At 41.5% G+C, this 20,617-nt stretch overlaps 2 protein-coding genes across 6 annotated transcripts in view; both read left to right on the forward strand.

The window, feature by feature from the left end:
* DMXL1 (Dmx like 1) overlaps positions 1-5,902 on the forward strand; it is a 78,352-nt gene extending 72,450 nt beyond the window's left edge. For all 5 annotated transcript variants that reach the window (XM_033084681.1, XM_033084682.1, XM_033084683.1 and 2 more), the window contains 3 exons: positions 3-55; positions 1,602-1,819; positions 2,201-5,902. In XM_033084681.1, coding sequence (XP_032940572.1) covers positions 3-55; positions 1,602-1,819; positions 2,201-2,425 — 496 coding nt within the window. In that variant the 3' untranslated portion in view covers positions 2,426-5,902. The remainder of the gene's footprint in view (positions 1-2; positions 56-1,601; positions 1,820-2,200) is intronic.
* A 1,540-nt stretch (positions 5,903-7,442) lies between these two features.
* The window catches only part of TNFAIP8 (TNF alpha induced protein 8), a 58,066-nt gene continuing 44,891 nt past the window's right edge, over positions 7,443-20,617 (forward strand). The window contains exon 1 of the mRNA XM_033085014.1: positions 7,443-7,502. Coding sequence (XP_032940905.1) covers position 7,502 — 1 coding nt within the window. The 5' untranslated portion in view covers positions 7,443-7,501. The remainder of the gene's footprint in view (positions 7,503-20,617) is intronic.

Here is a 20,617-nt window from a genome sequence, read left to right on the forward strand (position 1 = left end):
AGAAATATTTGTCTTTGGGATACTCTGGTTTCTCCTACAAACAGCTTGGTGCACGGTAAGTAAAATACAAACAGAATGTTTGACCACAGCATAAAAAAGTGTGTTTGTGTGTCTATCTTTATGGAAGAGTTATTTTGGGAAGTAATTTTAACACTGGCAGTAAAACATCTTTTACTATTCTCTGTGAGTGAACCAGTGGGAATATCAAACCAGATGCTTGAGAAATTACTTGGTGTTCTTTGTACATGATTGGTTTCATGGACATGAACTCCATCCTTTGCATGCCTTTCAAATATTTCTGTTCTTTTTTAAAAGGTTCTGGGCAGCTCTTGCTTTAGAACAGTATTCCTCTAAGTAAGATTTTGGGGATGCAATAAGTTTTAGCTGGGTTTCATTAGCTTTATTACTAATACAGTAATTTCACGACTATAAGGCGCACCCTTTTGACTAAAATTTTCCCTCGAACCCAGAAGTGCGCCTTATAGTCCGGTGCACCTTATCTGATGTACAAAGTTGCGAAATTTGCCAAACCAGAAGTGTGAGCTGTGAGCCGTGGGGGGAGCCGGAAGTGCCACGGCAGCCGGCTGGAGGTGGGCCCAGGGACCCGTAGCACCGTCCTTCCCGGGTCCAGGCAGTCCCGGGGGCCCATGACTGCCGAGTCCAGGGGGGCCTGGCGGCTTGCGGCACCTCCCCTGCCGGGTGGAGGCGGGCCTGGGGGCCAATGGCTACCGGGTTGAGGCGGGACCTTGGCCAACAACCGCGCAGGGTGAGCTGGGGGCAGAGCCTCGCTGCAAGAAAAAAGTGCACTTTACAGTCCGGTGCGCCTTATCTGATCTACAAAGTTGCGAATTTTGCCGACTCCCGGGGGGTACGCCTTATAGTCCGGTACGCCTTATGGTCGTGAAATTACTGTACTTTGTTTTAAGTAATACAACAAATGCATTTCAAGATCTGAAATATGGAATTGAGATCAGAGTGTTGTGAACTCCTTGTACTTAAAGTATGGTGACTGCTTAAGTGTATGTGAGAGACATATGGAATTCCTAAATGTAAATTCATAGGCTCTTAGAACTACAAGTACAGTGTACTAAGCTGTGTTCTGATAATTTTAATTTTGATTCTGTTTTTCCACTCATTTGGGGGAGTAGACATATCCAAATAAATGTGAGAAGCAACAAATTAGCAGTACAACGACCGGTAGAAACTTGCAAGATATTTGTGTAAGTAGTTTAGGAAGAATTTCTGATGGGAATTATAGGACTTAAAATAACAAATTATGTTACTTAAAATAACCAATCTGTTATTTAATTATTTTCAAATCTGTTTCTGGTCAAAGATTTAGAGTTTGTGTTTACACAGGGATAGAAAAAAAGGATACAATTTTTTGTTAATACAGATCTTAATTGCTTAATTTGAGAATACTGCAGCTTCAGAATGTCTGATGGGAACATGGGTTTATATACATATTGGTACTACAAAAAGTGGGCTGCTTGTGGTCAGTTGGATTACAGCATCAAAGTCACTGTTGCTATTGTCTTGAACTATTAGAGGTTGATGGAAAATGCAGTGTTTTATTTAAATTACTTTGCTTCGGCTTTCAGCTTTTATCTGTCATGATAGCGGAGCAACTGTGCTCGCCTATGCTCCAAAACACCAGCTGTTGATATCTGGAGGCAGAAAAGGCTTTACCTGTGTAATTGATCTTCGCCTAAAGCAGCAGCAACAGTTACTTCAGAGTCATGATTCTCCAGTCAAAGCAATTGCTGTTGATCCTACAGAGGAGTATTTTGTCACAGGGTCTGCTGAAGGCAACATAAAGGTATTAATGAGGGGGACATTCAGAAAGAATTTTGTACAGGTGTGGTACAATCAGATGTCTTATGTAGTGCATTTCTTCTCAACTCTGACTTTCACATTTCCTAATTTAATTATGAGATGTCAGTCTTAGCCTCTTTTTAATGCAGTCCTCCTTTTAATTAGTGATACCTTAGGTGTCTCTCTATATTGCTCTCTATATAGAAAATGAGTACTACTATTCTATAAATGTGTCACTACAGATTGCTATATAGTCTTCTTTTACAGTTAGTGTCAGAAAAGTAGATGCAGAATGTAGTGCAATTCCTTCATCATTCACTGGTGATGATTTTTAAGACCATGCTAATTATCCTTATAAGAGATTGATGTTTTGATGCTTTTCCAGGTATGGAGTCTGTCTACATTTAATCTTCTTCACACTTTCATCAATGAGCATGCTCGACAGTCTCTCTTCAGAAACATTGGGACAGGAGTCATGCAAATTGAAACAGGACCAGCAAATCACATATTCTCCTGTGGTGCTGATGGAACAGTAAAGATGAGAATCTTGCCTGATAGGTTCAGCCCTTTAAAGGATGTGTTAAAAAATGATGTGAAGTTTATGATCTAATGTTTTTCTCGGAATAGTGAATAACATTCCCCTTCTGCCATCCTTGAAAATATTTTTCGTGAAACTAACCAACAAAGCAGATGCACAATGATAGCTTGTGACACAAAGATGTTTTGGGGATTTTTCTTTTTCCCTTTCTGCCCCCAACCCCCTATTTATTAATTGCCTGGAGCTTCTAGTCCCTGGTGCACTAATGCCTTAAAGATGAAAAGGTCCTTCAGATTTTGACCATTGCCTAAAATAAAAGCTAAATATTACTCCAAAGTACGTAGTTATATTATATAAAGATGTTACTGAAGTGGTTTACTCTTCCTTTTGAGGTAGTTACACTCTCACCTGAAGTGTGCCGTCTGGGCATGACCGCTGCATATATCCAACACCTTTTCACCTTGTAAAAGCTTGTCTGTCCTGATGGAAACCTTAGGTGATGTTCTTTTCACTGTGGCAACCATAACTGTTTCTCTTCTTAATATTTGTAGTCAGTCGACAATAAATATTTATGCCTATGTGCAGAAGAGAAACAGAGTCTCCAGGAGTGAATACTCCTGGTCATGCAGGCATTCATATAACAAGCCACATTCTCTCTCCATTCCTGAAATCCAGGCTGTTTACCTCTCTAATTTGCCTGATCTCCTTCCTCTCATCTAGAGTATAAGAAACTGAAGGATGTTCTGTAACTTGTCTTCTGTTCTATAGCTTGAATCACTGCCATCAGGATGGCAGGCTGACCTTTTAAAAGCAAATATATTTTTAACCCTGAACACTCCCTTTACAGAAAATAAAATGTAAGTGTGAATGGATACCTTCCTAGTAAAATAGTCAAGACTGTGTGAAGCCTTAGACTTGATCAAAAAGATACAGGAAGATACTGCTTTAGGAAATGGCGCTAGAATTTCTTCAGAGACTATTTATTTATATGTCTGTAGAGGAAATAAAAGAAAAACCCAACCTAATTTATTTTTACATTTTTTTTCCAGTAAAACTTTTATTTAGCCCAAAGATAATCCATTCTTAGCACTTACATTCTCGTTTGTCTGTTTTTTCCAAGTACTTTAAAAAAAGGAAAAAGGAAAAAGTAGTTCAACAGCAAAGTACTTCTACACTGTCAGTCTTTCGTTCTTGATCTACTTGTTTTTGTTTACATCTGGTGTCAGATGAAAGAAAACAAACTGAGAAGGATAGATGTAGAGGGTTTTTTTTTTTGCCAAAATATTAAACTGCATAACTTAAATGTTTGACCAAATTATTAATGCACAAGGCCTTTACTTTTTTTTTAGTCGGCTAAACTGTTTCTGTAATGTATTTTGGTTTACTTTTCCTTCCTTGAGAGCTTGACAAAGGTTTAATTTGTAAATTAGATGTGAGGCTGGATTACTTGAATGCCAATGGTGTACTTTTTACTAAAAGATATTTTGTGAAATATAGCACCAAGATATTAACTGTAAAATAAACTTGTCAAATTAGGAACTATGGGGATAAATAAAGCATAGCAGAAATGAAGGGCTTGTATAATGAACTATGTAACATTCTCAGGATGCTTTTATCTTAAGAATATAAAGTTGTTTAAAAAGATTTTGTAAAATGTATTAAGGTCATTTTAAATGTATGTTTCGCAAGTTGCAGTGCAAACACTATGAAGGTTTTTATGCACATAACCTGAATTTTCAAATTGTGCAATAAAAAGAATGTGAATGTTTTGCCATGAAGAAATATGTGACAGCATTTCAAACTGGTACAGCTGTTCAGTGATTCAATTGTAATTGTTCTTCCTTAACAGTTAGAGATTGAACGTGATTTCAAAACAGTTTAAGTGTAGTGATGGACCAGAAAAGTGACTAGAAGTGACACCACCTAACAAAACAGACTTGCCCAATGAGTATGAGTTATCTGCTCAGTGGCGGAGTTTCTAATATTCTTTATTCTTATGGAAGAAGGAAAACAGTGGAGTAAACAGTAGCACACTCCTTTAGAATCAGCTGAAACCGTGACTTTGTAGCTGCTTTATATACATGCATCAGTTTTATACACCCACTGAACTAACAAAGTTACAAGTGTGCAAAAATCATGGCAGTATTATGTAATTATGTCCTTGATGTTTTGTCTTTAAATACTTATATCCCATTAGCTTTAATTCTTCAAGCTCAAATTTATTGTACTGGCAATCACAAAAAGCTGTTGTACCATCTGCAAATTGAGCAGATTTTAAATGCAATTTGCCAAGACATACAATGTTGTCATTTTTCTGAGTAAAGCTGCACTTTGAAAAATCCTGGCAAATTTATGCTTATACCAGAAAAGTACTGACCTTGACCAGGCATTTTTAATTATGTTTTAAGTTACCATAAGCTATTCTCAAAACTAAATTATGTAAAATCACAATGTTTTTGCCACATCTTTATAATCTTTCCAATAAATCCTGCAGAGACTTAACGTTCTAGAGTTCCATTTTGCTGCTATTTCATTTACAAATCAGTTGTTTGCTTGTGTACTGTTCATTCATGTTTAACTATTGTAAGACAAATGATCAGTAGTTTTCTTGTAATGATGGAGTAAAAATGAGTTCAATTCTGTTTTATGTGAAACTTTTAAAGGGACACTCTCAACTTTGAATCTAGTCATTGGAGAAGAACTGAACTCAGAACCTTCTGGCTGTTGTCCTTAACTTCCACTGACTCTTGTCCTCCAGCAATTAATGCTTTCTCCTTGTTGCTATGCAAGTTACTCAAACTCGACGGTACTAGTGCCTAGAGAGGTCCCTGTCCTTAAAGTAGCCATGTGCACAAATTGAACATTAAATTTGGCTTTACCAGTGGTTAATCAATAATACTTTATTGTCCAGACAAAATAATTTAGCTTGTAGTTGATAATGTCCCTTTTAAATATCATAGACTGAGAGCTGTGGCTTGTGTTTGTCTGTGTAGCAATACATATGCTGTCAGAGTGTGTCATTCTTGTGTTGCTGACTGTTTCCATTACCTCAGATATATGGTCCAAGTTCTTCATGATTACTTCAGCAACTTGTGAAAGCTAAAATTCTGGCCATCTGGGTACTTAAACTGGCTTGCTGTGTGACTTTACACCAGAAGATACTCAGCTGGCAGCTGCTGTTGCAGGATGTTGATGGAGAAAGGTGGAATCGATGCAGATTTTGTACCGTGCCAGGGTGGTGCAGAGTGAGGTTGTACATGTTCTACTGCATTTTAGGAACCTCAGAACCAGTTGCAGGAAATAAACTATGGAGTTATCCTACACTAGGTACCCCCTTCCTATTTAGAGCCCCTAGTGTTAGATTAGATGCAATAGTTATGAAAAAGCAACAGTGATTAAGGGGAAATAAGCTTGGAGATTATATATATTCTCCAAGGTAATTATTTTCAAATGTTTATTTTTACTAAAAATAGCCAAACCATCGCTAATAGCAGGTTCAGCACACTGATTAAACTACTTTCTATACAATAAAGATATTGATTTACCAAGTTTCTTAGTGTTTCTTATTCCTCCCATTTCTATCTCTAAAATAGGCCTTTTGTTTGTTTGTTTGTTTGTTTGTTTTGGTTTTAATGCCTTATTATCTAATGCTTTATCTTTCCTTGTTCTAACCTTTTCATGTTTGGGATGGGGATTGAGTGCTGGGTTTTTTGGTTGTTTTTTTTTTTTTTTTACGTGTAAGTAACAGAACTGAGTAAAACTAAATTATTTTGCAGTGTAATGAGGCTGTTGTAGTGTGGAACTTTCTGTTGTCTGCCACAACTTAACTTCTGAAGCCCCTTTTCTGTTTCATTTAAGCTTGAAAACCTGTGAAGGTCTTGGGGAGCTTCGTCTACATCTGTATTGCCACCTCTAGCAGAGGTACAAGTATGAATGCACCTGTTATGATCTGATTACCGAGAGATGCCCAAATTAAGGAGGAGACTTGACGAAATGCCAGTTCAACAATACTGACTTTATTCTGTAGCTTTTTGTGTGTAGAAGAAAGAGTGCTAGCAGAAGACAGTCACCACCCATGGATCCAGCAGTGTCCTGTTGGTCCTTTTTCACCCTGGGCTTCTCAGTGGTGGGGTGGGGGGACCTGGCTCATTCTTTTGGTAAGTTCTGTGCAGAAAGGGATGCAACCACTGACTGAAAATTTTTCAAGATGCATTTTAGCAAACAAAAGAATCCATGCTTATTGGCTACAAGTTTCATAGTTCTCTATAGTTAGCGTTGTAGTTAGTATTCTATCTTCCATTGGTTAATGATTCCATTGCTCCCTATGCTATTTAGTCAGTTCTTTCTCCTCTTTTGAGTCAGTGGGCTTCTTGGATCAGAGGGCTGTGAGCTGGTGGTTGCAATCTCCCCTGGCCAGAGTTACCTTTTATCCAGTCAGATGTTGGTATCGCGGCTGCTGAATTGGATTTATTGCTGTCTTCCGTATCGTGGGAGTTCTGCCTGATGTCCTTGTGGCCTGTGACTTTGGCATTTTTTGTGTCCACTATCAGTGGTACATTCTTCTTTCCCAGCTTTGTTAACCTCCCCCTAGATCACAGAGCAGTGTTGCCTTTATGCACAGCCCGGGTCCCTGGTGTGGACAGGGAACACTGGAGGCTGTTGCTGGTTGCAAGGGTCATCTGTCCCACACCTTGGGATCTTCTTTCTCTGATCATAGATGTGCTGCTTTCCACGCAGTCGGTCCCAGCGGGGATGTACGGACCGGCTTCTGATAACCAGATCTTGCCTATGCCAGGCCTGGAAGGAGCACCTTCCTGGCACAAATTCCTCTCCTCCCTGGCCTTGATAGTGTTTAAGACTTGTCCCCTAATTCCTAGCAGCCCCTACGCGAGCCACACAGCGGGCATGAGCAGAGCATGCATCTCTCCACGCCAAAATCCAAACTCTCTGTGCGCACAGCAGACACAATCGATTGTCGGCAGGGTTCGCCGCTTGTGCGGGGGTCGGGGGCCCCGCCCCGGCCCGAGGCGAGCGCAGGGCAGGGCCCGGCCGGGTGCGCGCCCGCCCCGCCCCGCCCCGCTCCCGGCGCGGAGCTGCAGTCGCTGCTGCCGCCCGCTCCGTCGGCTCGCCGTTGCCGCCGCCGCACACAGTGAGTGCCCGCACTGGGGGGGAGGAGTGAAGGAGAGAGGGAGTGAGTGAGAGGGGGCCTTCGCGGGGCCGCGTTCCCAGCCCAGGCCCCCGCCCTGCCCTGCGCCCCGAGAGCGGCGGCGGCCCCGGCAGCACGGCTGGGCTCGGCCCGGGGCCGGAATGCGGGGCTGGGGCCGCCTCTGCCGCGGCGGGCCCGGGAGCCGAGCTCCAGGTGAGAGCTGCCCCGAGCCCCGCGGGGGTTTCCTCAGCGGCGGTGTGTCCGGATGAGGGGTGCTCTGCTCCTCTCCTCCATGCTCTGCTTTGCTCCTCTTTGCTCTGCTCCTCTCTGCTCTGCTCGGGACACCGAACTCCTCCGCTCCTCCCGGGCTAGCTTGTCGCGGCTTTTCCAGTAGTGTTTCTGCCTTCACCCGGAGTGAGCCGTGCCCCACCGTGTCCGGATGTGCTGCGGCTCGCTGGACTGACCTGCAGCTCTTGATGCACGGACGAGCGTGGTGATGCAGCTGAAGTCTGCACGATGCTGGTAGAAGACAAACTTTTCTGAGACGTGCCAGTCTGGCTTTGAGATACTGCTAGCAAAAATTCTGAAGTTCCGCCGGTAGAATTAGTTTATTATTATTTATATTATTATTTACGTACTGCTAATTAAATAAGAGATCGCAATTCAGCGTGGGCTTTTCCTTCTTGGAAACCTGAATGGTCAGACCTTCCACACCTCTGTGTGTCTCTGGAGACACTCTAGACGTGTTTGCAGTCTTACCTGAGCATGGGTAAAGCAAAACACGGTCCAGGTGATGCTTGCCCCTCTCTGCACGTGTCCTGTTTCAGCCGTACTCCTCTGCAAGTTGTTTGTGTAACTTTAGTCGGTGAAACCACTCGCGTTGCAAACTGCCTGGTCAAAGCAGCCGTTTTCGCACTCACTGACTGGGTTGACTGCTTCCAACTCTGTTTATCTCTTGTGAGCTCTAAATAGGAAATTTGCTTTGAAACACCGTCAGTGGAGCCAAGCAGAAAAAAAAACAAACTGCAGTGGAAAGAGGATCCGACACCTGTTTTGGAAGACAAAACTTTGTGAACTTGGAACATGCTTAGAAGCAGGAAGAAGGAGCTGAAGTGTTCTAGTACATTTACATTTAGTACTAGAACTAAAACGTTCTAGTACATTTAGTGCCTCTACTTCACCTGAAAGCAAATTTCACCTGTAACCCTACTGAAATAGAAGTTACAGTGCAGGTCTTTGCAGGAGCACAAGACACCGCAGGTTGAAATGGAAGTTGCTCGCTGTTTGCCCTGACAACAGGAAGCTGCTCATTTCCGTTAAATAGTAACTAGCCTAATCTGACCAAACCTTCAGTGTGCTCCATGGCTTCATTTACCTGTTTTGAGTTTTCTTTAAATAGTTGCTGCTAGGTAAAGAATGACACGTACTAGTTCAAAAGGGTGGGTGGATAATCAAATTTCAACTTTGGTCAATTTCATATTTTGGTACAACAAGGCAAGTCCTCCAAGTGATGGACAATGAAATGCCTAATTAGTATTAAAGCATATGACGCATCCTTACAGATTAGCTTTATACAAAACTAATACTGAAATAGCAATTTATGGTATGTAAACAGTGGCTGGTTTGAGATAAGTTACATCTTAAGATGAGTTTTCTTCCAAGTCGCAATGTTTGTTCTTGTGTTTACCTCATAATAGAGGTTTTGGGCTAGAATTCACCTTTATGTTTTTTGTTAGTCCTTGTACATGAGCAATACAAAGATGAAAAGGAAAAAAGTCACCAAATGGTATTTGTCATGGTCTTACCATTGTATATATCCTTTAAAACTACCTACTTAATCTAGAAGGTCAGTAGTACCTTTTCATGGTTATTTTCTGTATCTATTACTTTCTAGCAGCTTTAACCACTTTCTAGGTAAATTTGGTTACAGCTTCTTACATCCCTAGGATAAATCTTCAGGTAAAGAGATGGTACTTTGCTTCTTTTCCTTTTGTCTTTTTCCACTGCCTTTGTAGGTAGGTTTCTGGTCATTTTTTATTTTTTCCCTCTATTAGACAAGTCATTTAAACTACTCTCATCTTTTCCCACTGACAAATTTCTTATACAGTGTCACATTTTGTCACATTTTGTGAATCATATTGATCTGATGAACAAACCAAAATTTTTCTTAAAATTAAACTTATAGGAAGAATTTTCTTGTAGGGAAAGTGTTCTTTGTACACAATATACCTTGAAAAAGGGTCAAGACAAATTTCAGTAATGTGTACCTCAACTTGAGAGATTCTAGTGCTCTGGTTTTTTTTCTTTGGAGTATCAGTACACAAATGGTGGTGCTCCAGGAGCTATGATTTAATGCCTGAGTAACTTCGGGACTTTTTTGGACTGGTCTGAGGAATTTTTTGTGTCCATCTACTCACAGCCATGGGCAGCTGTGTTGACAATTCTATTTGTGATAAAAATGTTTACAGCATTCTTCAACTGTAATGTAGTGCAAATTCTAGGCCTCTTTATTTTATACTGGCTTTGCTGAAAGTGAGTATGGTTTGAAATTAGGTGGGGTTTTTTTCCTCTTATGCCTCCAATGTCATCAGATCATAAGACCCAGAGTAAACGTTACCTGTGTTCAAGTGAAAGTTAAGATGGAATTTTTCAGTTAAGCGTGTGAACAAGAGGTTTCACACACAGCCGTTTTGCGTTCTGTTTCTCAAGTAATGTTTTGCTCAAACCAGAATTTCCTTTTTTAACCTAGAGATTGACCTCACCCCCACTGAGAAGCGACTGAGACTGAGGTGTGTAATTTGCAGAGCAGTGGTGGCACTTGGCGCTTTCCTAAGCATCTCTAACAAGTCTCAAAGAAGGGGAAGGTTGTGGAATACAGGATTTGTATTAGAAGCTGTTAATCCTGTGTTTCAGGTGCTGTTGTCTGAACTGATTGTTGACACTGTCACTTCAAGTCAAAATATCACTTCTTTCTTCATTTCAATGTGGTGTTTCCTGGAATCTCTGTAGTAAGGCAGGTGTGTGAGATGGAGTATTAAACAAAATGCATAGCTTTTAAATTACAAGAGTTAAAACTATTCCTTAATTTCAGTACGTTTTGTTTGGAAATACAGATAATGTAAGTGTCTCAGCCCTTGAGCAAACCTTACAGGGACTTAAAAGGTGTTACATGACTTTTTGATGATAATGCCCTTTGCTGGCATTGATGAGTTGTATGCTGAGGATTAAATCCAGGAGATATTAGTACCAAAATCTGCATTTCTTTTAATCTTTTCTCATTAAATAAAATTGTGTCTTCTAACAGGTAAACTTTAGTCTAAAATATGCCTGACTTAATCCAAAATCTCATTTTTCTTCCTGAAATAGGGTTGTGTATTTTTAAATAACTGTGTTTGAAGCTCAGTATTTGTAGTGGGATCAACAAAACTGGGCGCATTAAAACTGGAATTTTCTCCCAGATTGTGGAATAATGCAGTGGAGAATGCAGGAGTGCTGTAGTGTTGGCCTATGGAAATCAGGCTGGGTGCAGCTGTGGCTAATGGTGGTTATTTTGGTACATGTCTGACCCTGAGTGATGGTTGTTAAATCACCTGAAGGAAGGATGTGTGCCTGCGCAGTGGACTGGGCTCTCTGTGTTCACAACTGAGTATTTGGTCTGTTCTGTACCTGTGTCTGGAGACCCCAGAACGAGCTGGTGGAGCTTCCATTTACCGTAGCAATTCAATATTTATTACCTGATCAATTGCAAAATTTTTGTTGTGTGGTGTGTTTAAGCCTTTCTCAATTAATGGATTAATTTCTGCTGTAGTACTAGAGCCTTACTGGAGCATCTCTGATTGGTGTGCCTGTGCTAAGGAGGTCTGGAGAGGAATAGCAGATCAAAGCAAACTGTTTTAAACCGAACTGGCCTCTAAACTTGAAGGTTTTATATGCTTTCTTCTTTTAGTGTCTTTGTCTGGTACTTGTAAACTAAATTTCCAGGTAACCAACTATTTTTACAGACATTCTATTTCTTTCTTGTTTGGTGTTTTGTCTGCAGAAGTTACTGGGGCTCAGTTATATTCAGGATAAATTGTAAATAACTGAACTGAAGAAAAACATGTAACTGTAGTCCATGTTATTCCTCTACATATTAAACACTTGTAAAAGAAAAGGATATATTAAACTTCAAGGTAAGAAGAAGCAGAAAAATAAGCTGCAAACAGAGAAAGCATGTAATTATCTGCTAAGGTATTTTGTCTCTTGGGCTTTGAAGTTGAACACCTTCCTTGTGATGGAAATAAAATCCACTAGTTACCTGTGACTGATTGTCCTCTCCAACATATATATGACACACAGATAGTGTTGTAATTTTGTTGTCTTGAAAGGCATTTTAAGTACAGTAAATTCACGAATACAAGCCGCACTGAGTATAAGCCGCATCTCTGGGTGTTGGCAAATATTTCGTTTTTTGTCCATAAATAAGCTGCACCTGAATATAAGCCGCTCTGTCGTTCGCAGCGAGGACCCACGTGCAACAAAGTTGCCAAACAGATGGCGGCAGGGCGGGGTTTACTGGCTCAGCTAAGGCTGTGCAGGCTCGGCCCGCTAGGGGCTGCTGACGGGGCCAGGTAACCCAGCCCGGCGCTGCCGCTCGGCGGGGTCACTGGGGGCCAGCCGCCGCTGCCACTGGGCTCGGTCACCACGGCCCGGCGCTGCCCTGTGGTGGCAGGTAGGGACGGAGCCCCCCCCCGCTCCCGCGGCAGTGGCGGCGGGAGGGGACGGAGCCCCCCGCCGCCTCCCCGAGCCTCAGCAGTGGCGGCCCGGGTCCCCCACCGCCTCCCAGAGCCGCGGCAGTGGCGGCGCGGGGCCCCCCGTCTCTTCCCCAGGCTGTGGCAGAGGAGGTAAGGAGGGAGCTCTCCCTCCTCTCTCCCCGCCCCCCCATGCTGCCTGCAGGCAGCCAGGCTCCACCCGCAGTGCAACAGAGTAGCGATTTGTAACAATCGCAAAATGCCGACTTTGCAGCTGCTTGCCTCGGCACCCTGGCTGGCACTTCTGAGGTTGTAAATGTCAAAAAATTATTCACATATTAGCCGCTCCTGAGTATTAGCCGCATTTCCAGTTTAGGAGCAAAATCTTAGTCAAATTGGTGCGGCTTGTATTTGTGAAATTACTGTAATAATAAGTGATCCAGTGAGGCAAAAACAAAAAAAACCAAAAAACAACAACAAAAAAAAAAGGTGACTGTAAGGTAAAAATAATTTTAGGAAGGGAATAATAATTTTGTCCAAATGTGTGCTAAATTGAAATTTATCAAACAAAATGTTATCACATTTAAATTATTGATGTTGCAATATGAGATGTGTAACCACTGTGTTTCCATGAAGAGGAATTTCTCTTTAGCTTCTAGCTGAAGCAAGTTGTTTTGCCCCCAGTTCCCATACTCCAGTGTTGCCTACTTCCAATTTGATACCTAGTACTGGCCTATCTAAAATATGTTGACATTACTGCAGAATATTGCACTTGCCTGAAGAACTGAGTTTACCTGCAAGTACAGCTGAAATTCTGGAAGTTAATTGTGAAATCCTGGAGAAAAGGGTATTAAAAATTGGGCTTCAGGTGATGAGGAGCATTCTCTGCCAGAAGTCTGTTGGGTGTGTGTGGTAACTAACATGTCCAGCCTGAGTATGTTGCTGCTGTCACCCAATTCTGAAAGAAGGAAAGTGTAATTTCCTGCTTTTGCCGGTTCTGCAGAAGTCTTGAGTCATAACCAGGTCATCCTATCACTGTAATATTGTTGATGGGATGGGAATGAAATGATCTCTACTGATTTCTTATGGGCAAGGGCACTGAAAATGTTAGGCTTTATGTTGGAAAGTATAAAAGTAAAGCATATCCTGAGCCCATGAATCTTCTGCTGTGTTCTGATTTCAAAAAGTGATGTTTACAACAAATCCTTTTTATCCATAAATAGCACAATGTATGGCAGAAGTCTTATCCCCAGCAGCTGTAAATTGTGTACATAGTCTAAAATGTGATTCATCTTTTTTGTTGCAATGTCTGAAGTAAATGACTGCCTCTTGCCTTACTGAAAACATTCCAGTGTGTAGTTGACCTTGGCTGGAATGCCAGGCACCCATCAAAGCTGCTCTATCACTCACCCTGGTAACTGGACAGGGGAGAGAAAATGGAACAAAACTTTCGAGGATTAGATAAGGACCAGGAGAGATGATCCACCAAACAGTATCACGGGATAATGAGAAGTAAAATAAATGTTAAAAATACTTCCTCCCCACATGCCTCCTTCCCAGCTCTACCTTCTCCCCCAGGGGTGCAGGGAGATGGGGGATGCAGTTTATGGCCAGTTTATGCCCCGTTCATCACGTGTTTCGCTGCTCAGGGAGAGGAGTCCTTCTCCTACTCCCTCCCACAGGAGACAGGAATTTCTCCAGCTTGAGTCCATTGCACGGACAACAGTTCTATACAGAATTCTGCAGTGTGGGTCACTTTTCCATGGGATCAGTCCTGTTCCTTTGGGTTCCCCAGAGGCTCCCAAGTCCTACCAGCAAACCTGCTCCAACATGGGCTCCTCTATCCATAGATCCACAGATCCCTGCCAGGAGCCTGTTCCAGCACAGGCCTCCCGTGGGCTCACAGCCTTTTTTGTACACACCCACCTGCTGCAGCAGGGGTTCTCCAGGGGCTGCAGGTGGATTACTGCCTCCCTGTTACCTCCGTGGCTGGAGGGACACAGCTACCTCTCCAGGGGCTGCGCCACGGGCTGCAGGGGAATCTCTGCTCCAGCGCCTGGAACATCTCCTGCCCCTCCTTCTCCACCAGCCCTGCTGTGTGCAGGGATGCTCCTCTCACATATTCTCACTCCTCTTTTCTCTGAGCACATTTTCATCAGCCCAATAATCGATTATCTCCTGGTGGGCCCAGCCTTGGCCAGCTGCACATCCATCCAGGAGCTGGCTGGCATTGGCTCTGCCAGACACGGGGGAAGCTTCTGCCTCCTTCTCACAGAAACCACCCCTGTAGCCCCCGGTACCAAAACCTGGCCATACAAAACCAACATGTAGGGGATTTTGGTGCTATTTTGCCTTGGGGAACAGAGAGGAAGTTGCTGCTATGGTAATTGCTATTAATAAAGCATCACCATTTTATATTAAATGTGTTTTAGAGCTGTCTTTTGTTATGGTTATGGTTAACGAATACGAAATCAGTAGCAAAACTATACCTCCCATCTTTTGCAAAACATTTGGTAGATGGGTTTTTTTGAGTGTTTACATACTGTGGTTTCAGAATATAGAAAAATATTAGGTTGGTATTAGAAAGTACCTGTGCCTTTCTGACTCATCTGCTGCAGATGGTTCTCCCCGAGTGGTAAGTATGTGCATGCATAAAAAAGCTAGATAAGGTAAGCCTAGTTAAATGACCTGTAATTAAACTCTGATTATTGAGTTGGTTTGGAGTATTCATAATTAGATATGTGTTTATTTATGATATCCTTCCACTTCTCAGCAGAAGGTTTATTTGTTTTGTATGTATGCTTAGCCCATTTTCCTTAGTGTATTAAAATAATTTTCAGGTTCTGTGGAAGAACCTTTGCCCACTTTTAGCTCATTCCACATCCTTCTTCCTCCATTCAGAACACAAAATCTGCATTTTATCAGCTGCAGTGCAAATGAGTTTTTTACTTTATGCTTTATAAGATGAAACAAAAATGAACAACTGTTCAACAAGTTTTTTTAATAGTCTACCTCATTTTGATGGGGTTTTTTTGTCAGTAACTGTTGATATTAAGATTTTGTTTAATCCTGATGTGTATAGTACTGTCTTTATGACTAACTGCAGAACTGTTTTATTTAGAAAAAAATCCTCTTCTGAGGAAACATTGTTTACCTTTATGTCTTTGATATGGAGAAAAACATTTTGCTGCTGTTGGGCCTCCAGCTTGATGTGTTTGGGATTCCAGACATAAAATCTGTGTCTCAAGTAGTGTAGAGTTGATCTTATTTATAGTATTGCTAGGACTTTCAGCTGTGTTATCTTTTTGGCATGACTGGAATGATTTTGTAGGCAACTAAGTGGTGTTTCATGGCATGTGAAAATTAATTATTGTTTTTTTGAGATTAAAAAGTAGAAGTTTTTTGCAGAAGATACAGGAAGGAGGACAGGAGGGTAGAGAGCATGTTGTGGGAGCCTTGAAGTTTGCTTAGTTGTGTCTTGGTTTAAGAGAGGGTTATCTGCTAAGGAAGGCAGGACCCTCTCTTGGAATGGAAAATGAAGACTTTTTCCCTCTGCATTATTATAACATTGAAATGAAGAGGCTTTCAGACAAAGATATGAGGATAGTTCTTTGTTTGTATGTATAAAATAAAAAAAAAAAAACAACCCTACAACTTAATAGGAAAATTAAAATAAAAATGCAATAATACAAAAAAACAAAACACTGACAGGGTCAGAATACAACCTGACACCCCATCAGTCAGTCAGGGTATTGGTAGCAGGCCCATTAAATGGTGGCTGCAGTCCCTCTGGAGTGACAGATGTGGGTCTGTTAAAGCACTGGTCCTGTAGAAGGGTGCAGTTTTCCTCTGCAGGTCTAGTGGTGGGTAGTTGGGTTTGGTCTTGCTCTGGGAATCCAGTGGAAAAAGGTTGACTGTGGGGTTCTAAATTTTAGATTATATCTAGGTAGGAATGCTTGGCTCTTCTTTCTAGGTGGAGCGTCTCACAATGTGATGATGTAATTTCATCAGTCGCGTAGTGGGACTCCATTAACCAGAGATGGGTCCTGGAAGAGGTAAGGAGCAGCGCCTCCCTGATTTTAACAGTTGGTAATAGATATAAACCATAGCTATAAAAATATATATAAACCATACTTTTGGTTATTTTAATCCGGCTTAATTAGTTTATTATCTATAACAGTTACATCTTGTGTTGCAACCTAAAACCCTAAGACAAGTTGTCCAAAACTTTGCATGTCAAGTTAGAAGAAGGTAGATAACCTTTATGTTTAGATGTTTGATTATGGCTAGTGTTATGGTGAAACAGGGAATAAGAAAGCTCAAGGATTTTTTTTTTTATTTTGTCTGTGCTGCATTTTAAATGTGTGTATAGCAAAATCAAGAAGATGTGCTGTTTTATTTTGTTAACGTTGCGGTACAAATTGACTGTCCTACATTTAAGCTAAAAGACAGATCTGCATTGGTGGGGTAATCAGCGTCATATTTCATGTTTCTCCCCACTCCCCTTGTAACTGCCTGTAAGTTAATTAAAGCAACTGTGTAAAATATGTGAAGGGGTATCTTCTCCTGAAATCTTAAGTGGATCAGGATGAGTGTAGCAAAGTTTTTCTGAACCTCTTCATTGGGAGCAGCCCAGTGGGGCAAGACTTGGGGACGGTTGATGGAAAACTCCACATGAACCAGCCGTCTGTGCTCACAGCCCACAGAGCCAACCATGTCCTTGGCTGCCCCAAAAGCAGCGTGGCCAGCAGGGTGAGGGAGGGGATTCTGTCCCTCTGCTCTGCTCTGCCGTGCTCTGCTCTGGTGAGACCCCGCTGCAGGGCTGTGTCCAGCTCTGGGTTCCCCAGCAGAAGAAGGACATGGACCTGTTGGAGCAAGTCCAGAGCAGGGTCATGGAGTCAATAAAGGGACTGGAGCACATCCCCTGCAAAGCCAGGCTGAGACAGCTGGGGCTGTTCAGCCTGGAGAAGGGAAGGTTGTGTGGAGACCTCATGGCAACCTTGCAGGATCTGAAGGGGGCTGTAGGGAAGCTGGAGAGGGGTTCTTTATCAGGAGCTGCAGTGACAGGACAAGGAGTAATGGGTACAGACTGAAAGAAAGGAAATTAAGGTTAGATATTGAGAAGAAATTCTTTACTGTGAGGGTGGTGAGACACTGGAACAAGTTACCCAGGGTTGCCTCATCCCTGGAAGTGTTCAAGGCAGTTTGGATAAAGGCCTTGAGCAACCTGGTCTAACAGGTGTCCATGCCCTTGCAGTTTTATTTTCTTGTATACTGAGTAGTATTTGAAGTTACTGTGTAAAAATTACAGGATACTTTAGCCTCTCTGATGAAATGATGAAACAATACAGATCTCTTACTATAAACAATGCAGTAGGAATCCTGATTCTTCTGATACCTTTTAGTTGCTCCTGTACTGGACAACATATTGAGAAGTGGAATTTTTTCTTGTTTGAAAATCTCATTCTAGAAGTGGTTTCTATGATACCCTTGTATTGCCCTGCATTTCATATCAAGGTCTTGTCTGCTGCCTTTGTGAGTTCAATTGATTATTTCCAGGCATATTTACTTAATTGTTCATTAAGTTGTAGTACTTCAGTGTATTAGATCACTCTCATGTTAAAGAAAATGCAGTATTCAAATCTCGCTTTGTTTGGAGCTTTTGAAAATTTATTAAAACTTATAGGTAGAGCTGAATAATACTAGAAATGCTATTAACATCTGAATTGTCAAAAAATCTGTGTAAACCAAGCAATGAATTTGTGTTGTATTGGTCTGCAAAACACCACACTGGTCAGTGATGCGGAAAGTATGCTGATTGTGACCAAATGCTTTTGTGCAGGTTTGCTAGTGGTATTTGCTGTACAAGTGGTTTTGAATGTGCAGGTGGATGGTTTAAAGTCACTTGAAATGTCAATTTTGTTGTTAGTAGCAGGAGGAATAGATAAGGGGAATAGTGAATGTGAGGTCAGTGATGGGCAATAAAATACTCTATGCATTTTTATTTATTCCTGTGAGGTGTTCAAATGTAATCTCAGGTGATTAACAGTTTATGCATTTCTTCAGCTTCAGATATTACACTGGATATTATAGAGAGCCTGAATTACTACAGAAAGATCCATCTGCTGAAAGCATGTCCCAGGCAACATCAAAAGATGACAAGCACAGAACATGGTCCTTGCTGTTGACCTCAGCTCACGCAGTGCTGTCCATCTCATCTGTGATAACTGAGTACTGGTTACTTGCCAGTGTTTTCTGATAGGCTTTGTCCAAGTTGTTTATTGTTACCTGTAGTAAGTTTCTTAACATTTCAACATTCTAATTTTTCTAATTATTTGATTTAAAATTTAAGGCCTTAAAAAAGACAACCCAAAACTGTATTTGTGTAAGGATCCTGCTTCACAAGGAGTACCCAGTCCTACGTGTCAAGCCAGATATTTAATTTCAGTGATCACAGAACATGGTGTATTGAAAAAAAATTTTGAGTGTTTGAGTCCACCTGATGGGGATTCAGCATTTGACCTCTTAAGTACCTGAAACCAGAGCATGTGCTGCTGTTCTGTACACAGGAAACCATGTCACAAAACCAGCCCTGCTCTCTGCTCAAGCACAAGAAGTTATCTGTAAGTGACTGAGGTTAGGTAAGGAGAGTGTGGGACTACAATGGACTTTAAAATTGAGGTTTAAAGCTATAGGAAAGCAGACTTCTCTACTAGCCGTGCTTAAATGCAGCATGCAGCATTTGATGATCTCTAAATTTCACAACTGTATGTGAGAAAAGTAGTACAGAACTCCACAGTTAAAAATGCAATTGTGACATATTTCAACTGTATTTGTCTTTAAACAATGTTGCTTAAAAAGTGTACAACTACAGCACAAATCTACAGAAGTTGACTGTTCAACTACAACTTCTTCAACTTCAACTACAGAAGTTGATGTTCTGAGTCTTGATGGCAATAAATACATTGATGGAGAAGAATGGGAGCTAATAGGCAAAGGAATAAAATAATAGATTAGGAGGATTAAATTCAGTACTTGATCAAATCAAATACTGAAGTAAGGATTAGGAGATCCCTGCGAGGCGTAAGTGAACCTCTTGAGATGAAAAACAAAAGACTGAAGAGAAAAAAGAAAAGTGTTTAAAGTTTTATTTTTTCTTAATATGAACAACTGAGTTACACCATAATAAAATAAGCTAAATCTACTAAAACATTTACAGTGCCAGACAGAAGAGAGGTCTTTGTCAAAGGCTCTTGTAGAAGAGAAGTGGTTTAGATACCCAGCATGACAGTCTGAAACTATGTGATCATGCAGCTTTTTTTCTGTGCTCAGTCAGCTAAGGGCTGGAGTGTCTGTGTCCCTGTGATGGGGGTTGACCAGGCACAGATCTCATGGGGCTGTGCTGCCTAATAAGCAGTTTGTCACCTGATGTCACACTGACAGTGAAGAGCTGTGACCATCACCTTATTTCTTCTGCTCTACTGAGTTCACCTGAGTTCCCTCAAGGGCAACACCACTGGGCCTGACTAATTTGGAGGCAATTTGTTCAGATGCTTAGTATAGCTGCAGTGCAGCCCTGAAAACAACATGGCTTGAGCTTGTTTATACCTTAAGACCATATTGTAATTATGATGTTCAGTGCTGCTTGTGGAAAGCTATGCATCCTGCTAGCAGAAATCCTTTAATAGTCAGAGCTGGGAAGTCCTGTTCTCTGGACAGCCCTCATCCCACCCTCAACCCCCTTTATTGAAAGAAAGTATTATAAAAGCAGTGACTTTCTCCAAAATAAAATGTGCAAAAACTGTTAGTCCTGCTAGACTTCTCCATTAACAAGCACATTGTGACATTATCTGCTCTGTTCTCTGTCAGTGGCCTCAGAGCAAGTTGTGGAACTCTGGAAGCCCGCAGGAGAGCACAGCACTAGGTGACTGTGTCCCGAAGGTTGTGCTCCTGTGTCTAAAAAGTTTGGCTGAATGCAGTAAGGTTTGGAGTGGGAAATAGCTGTCTGTGCAAATGCAGTTACTGTGCAGCAGTTGTTATGTAATACTCAGTGTGTGGCAGCGTAACAAAGCTAACTCCTGTTTTGGATCTGAATCTTGAAATTTTCAATGCAAGGTTGCTTCAAGGGAATAAAAGGTAGCCAAGTGCTTGAAAACCGTAACATCTTTTTTCCTCTCCCTTGAAATTATTTGAAGGTGTGTTGTTTATGCATAATTTAGTTTTTATCTATAAACAGACATTGACAAAGTAGTTCTATTATTTAAAATGGGACTCCTGAGGAGATTCACAGATCCATGTAGTTTAGAAAAAATATTAGAGCAATGATATTTTTGCAGTTTAGTCTCTGCTGAGAGAAGGTGGGAAGATAAACTAATGGAGTTGTTCTAA

Source organism: Catharus ustulatus, chromosome Z, assembly GCF_009819885.2.
Source record: "Catharus ustulatus isolate bCatUst1 chromosome Z, bCatUst1.pri.v2, whole genome shotgun sequence".
NCBI lineage: Eukaryota > Metazoa > Chordata > Aves > Passeriformes > Turdidae > Catharus > Catharus ustulatus.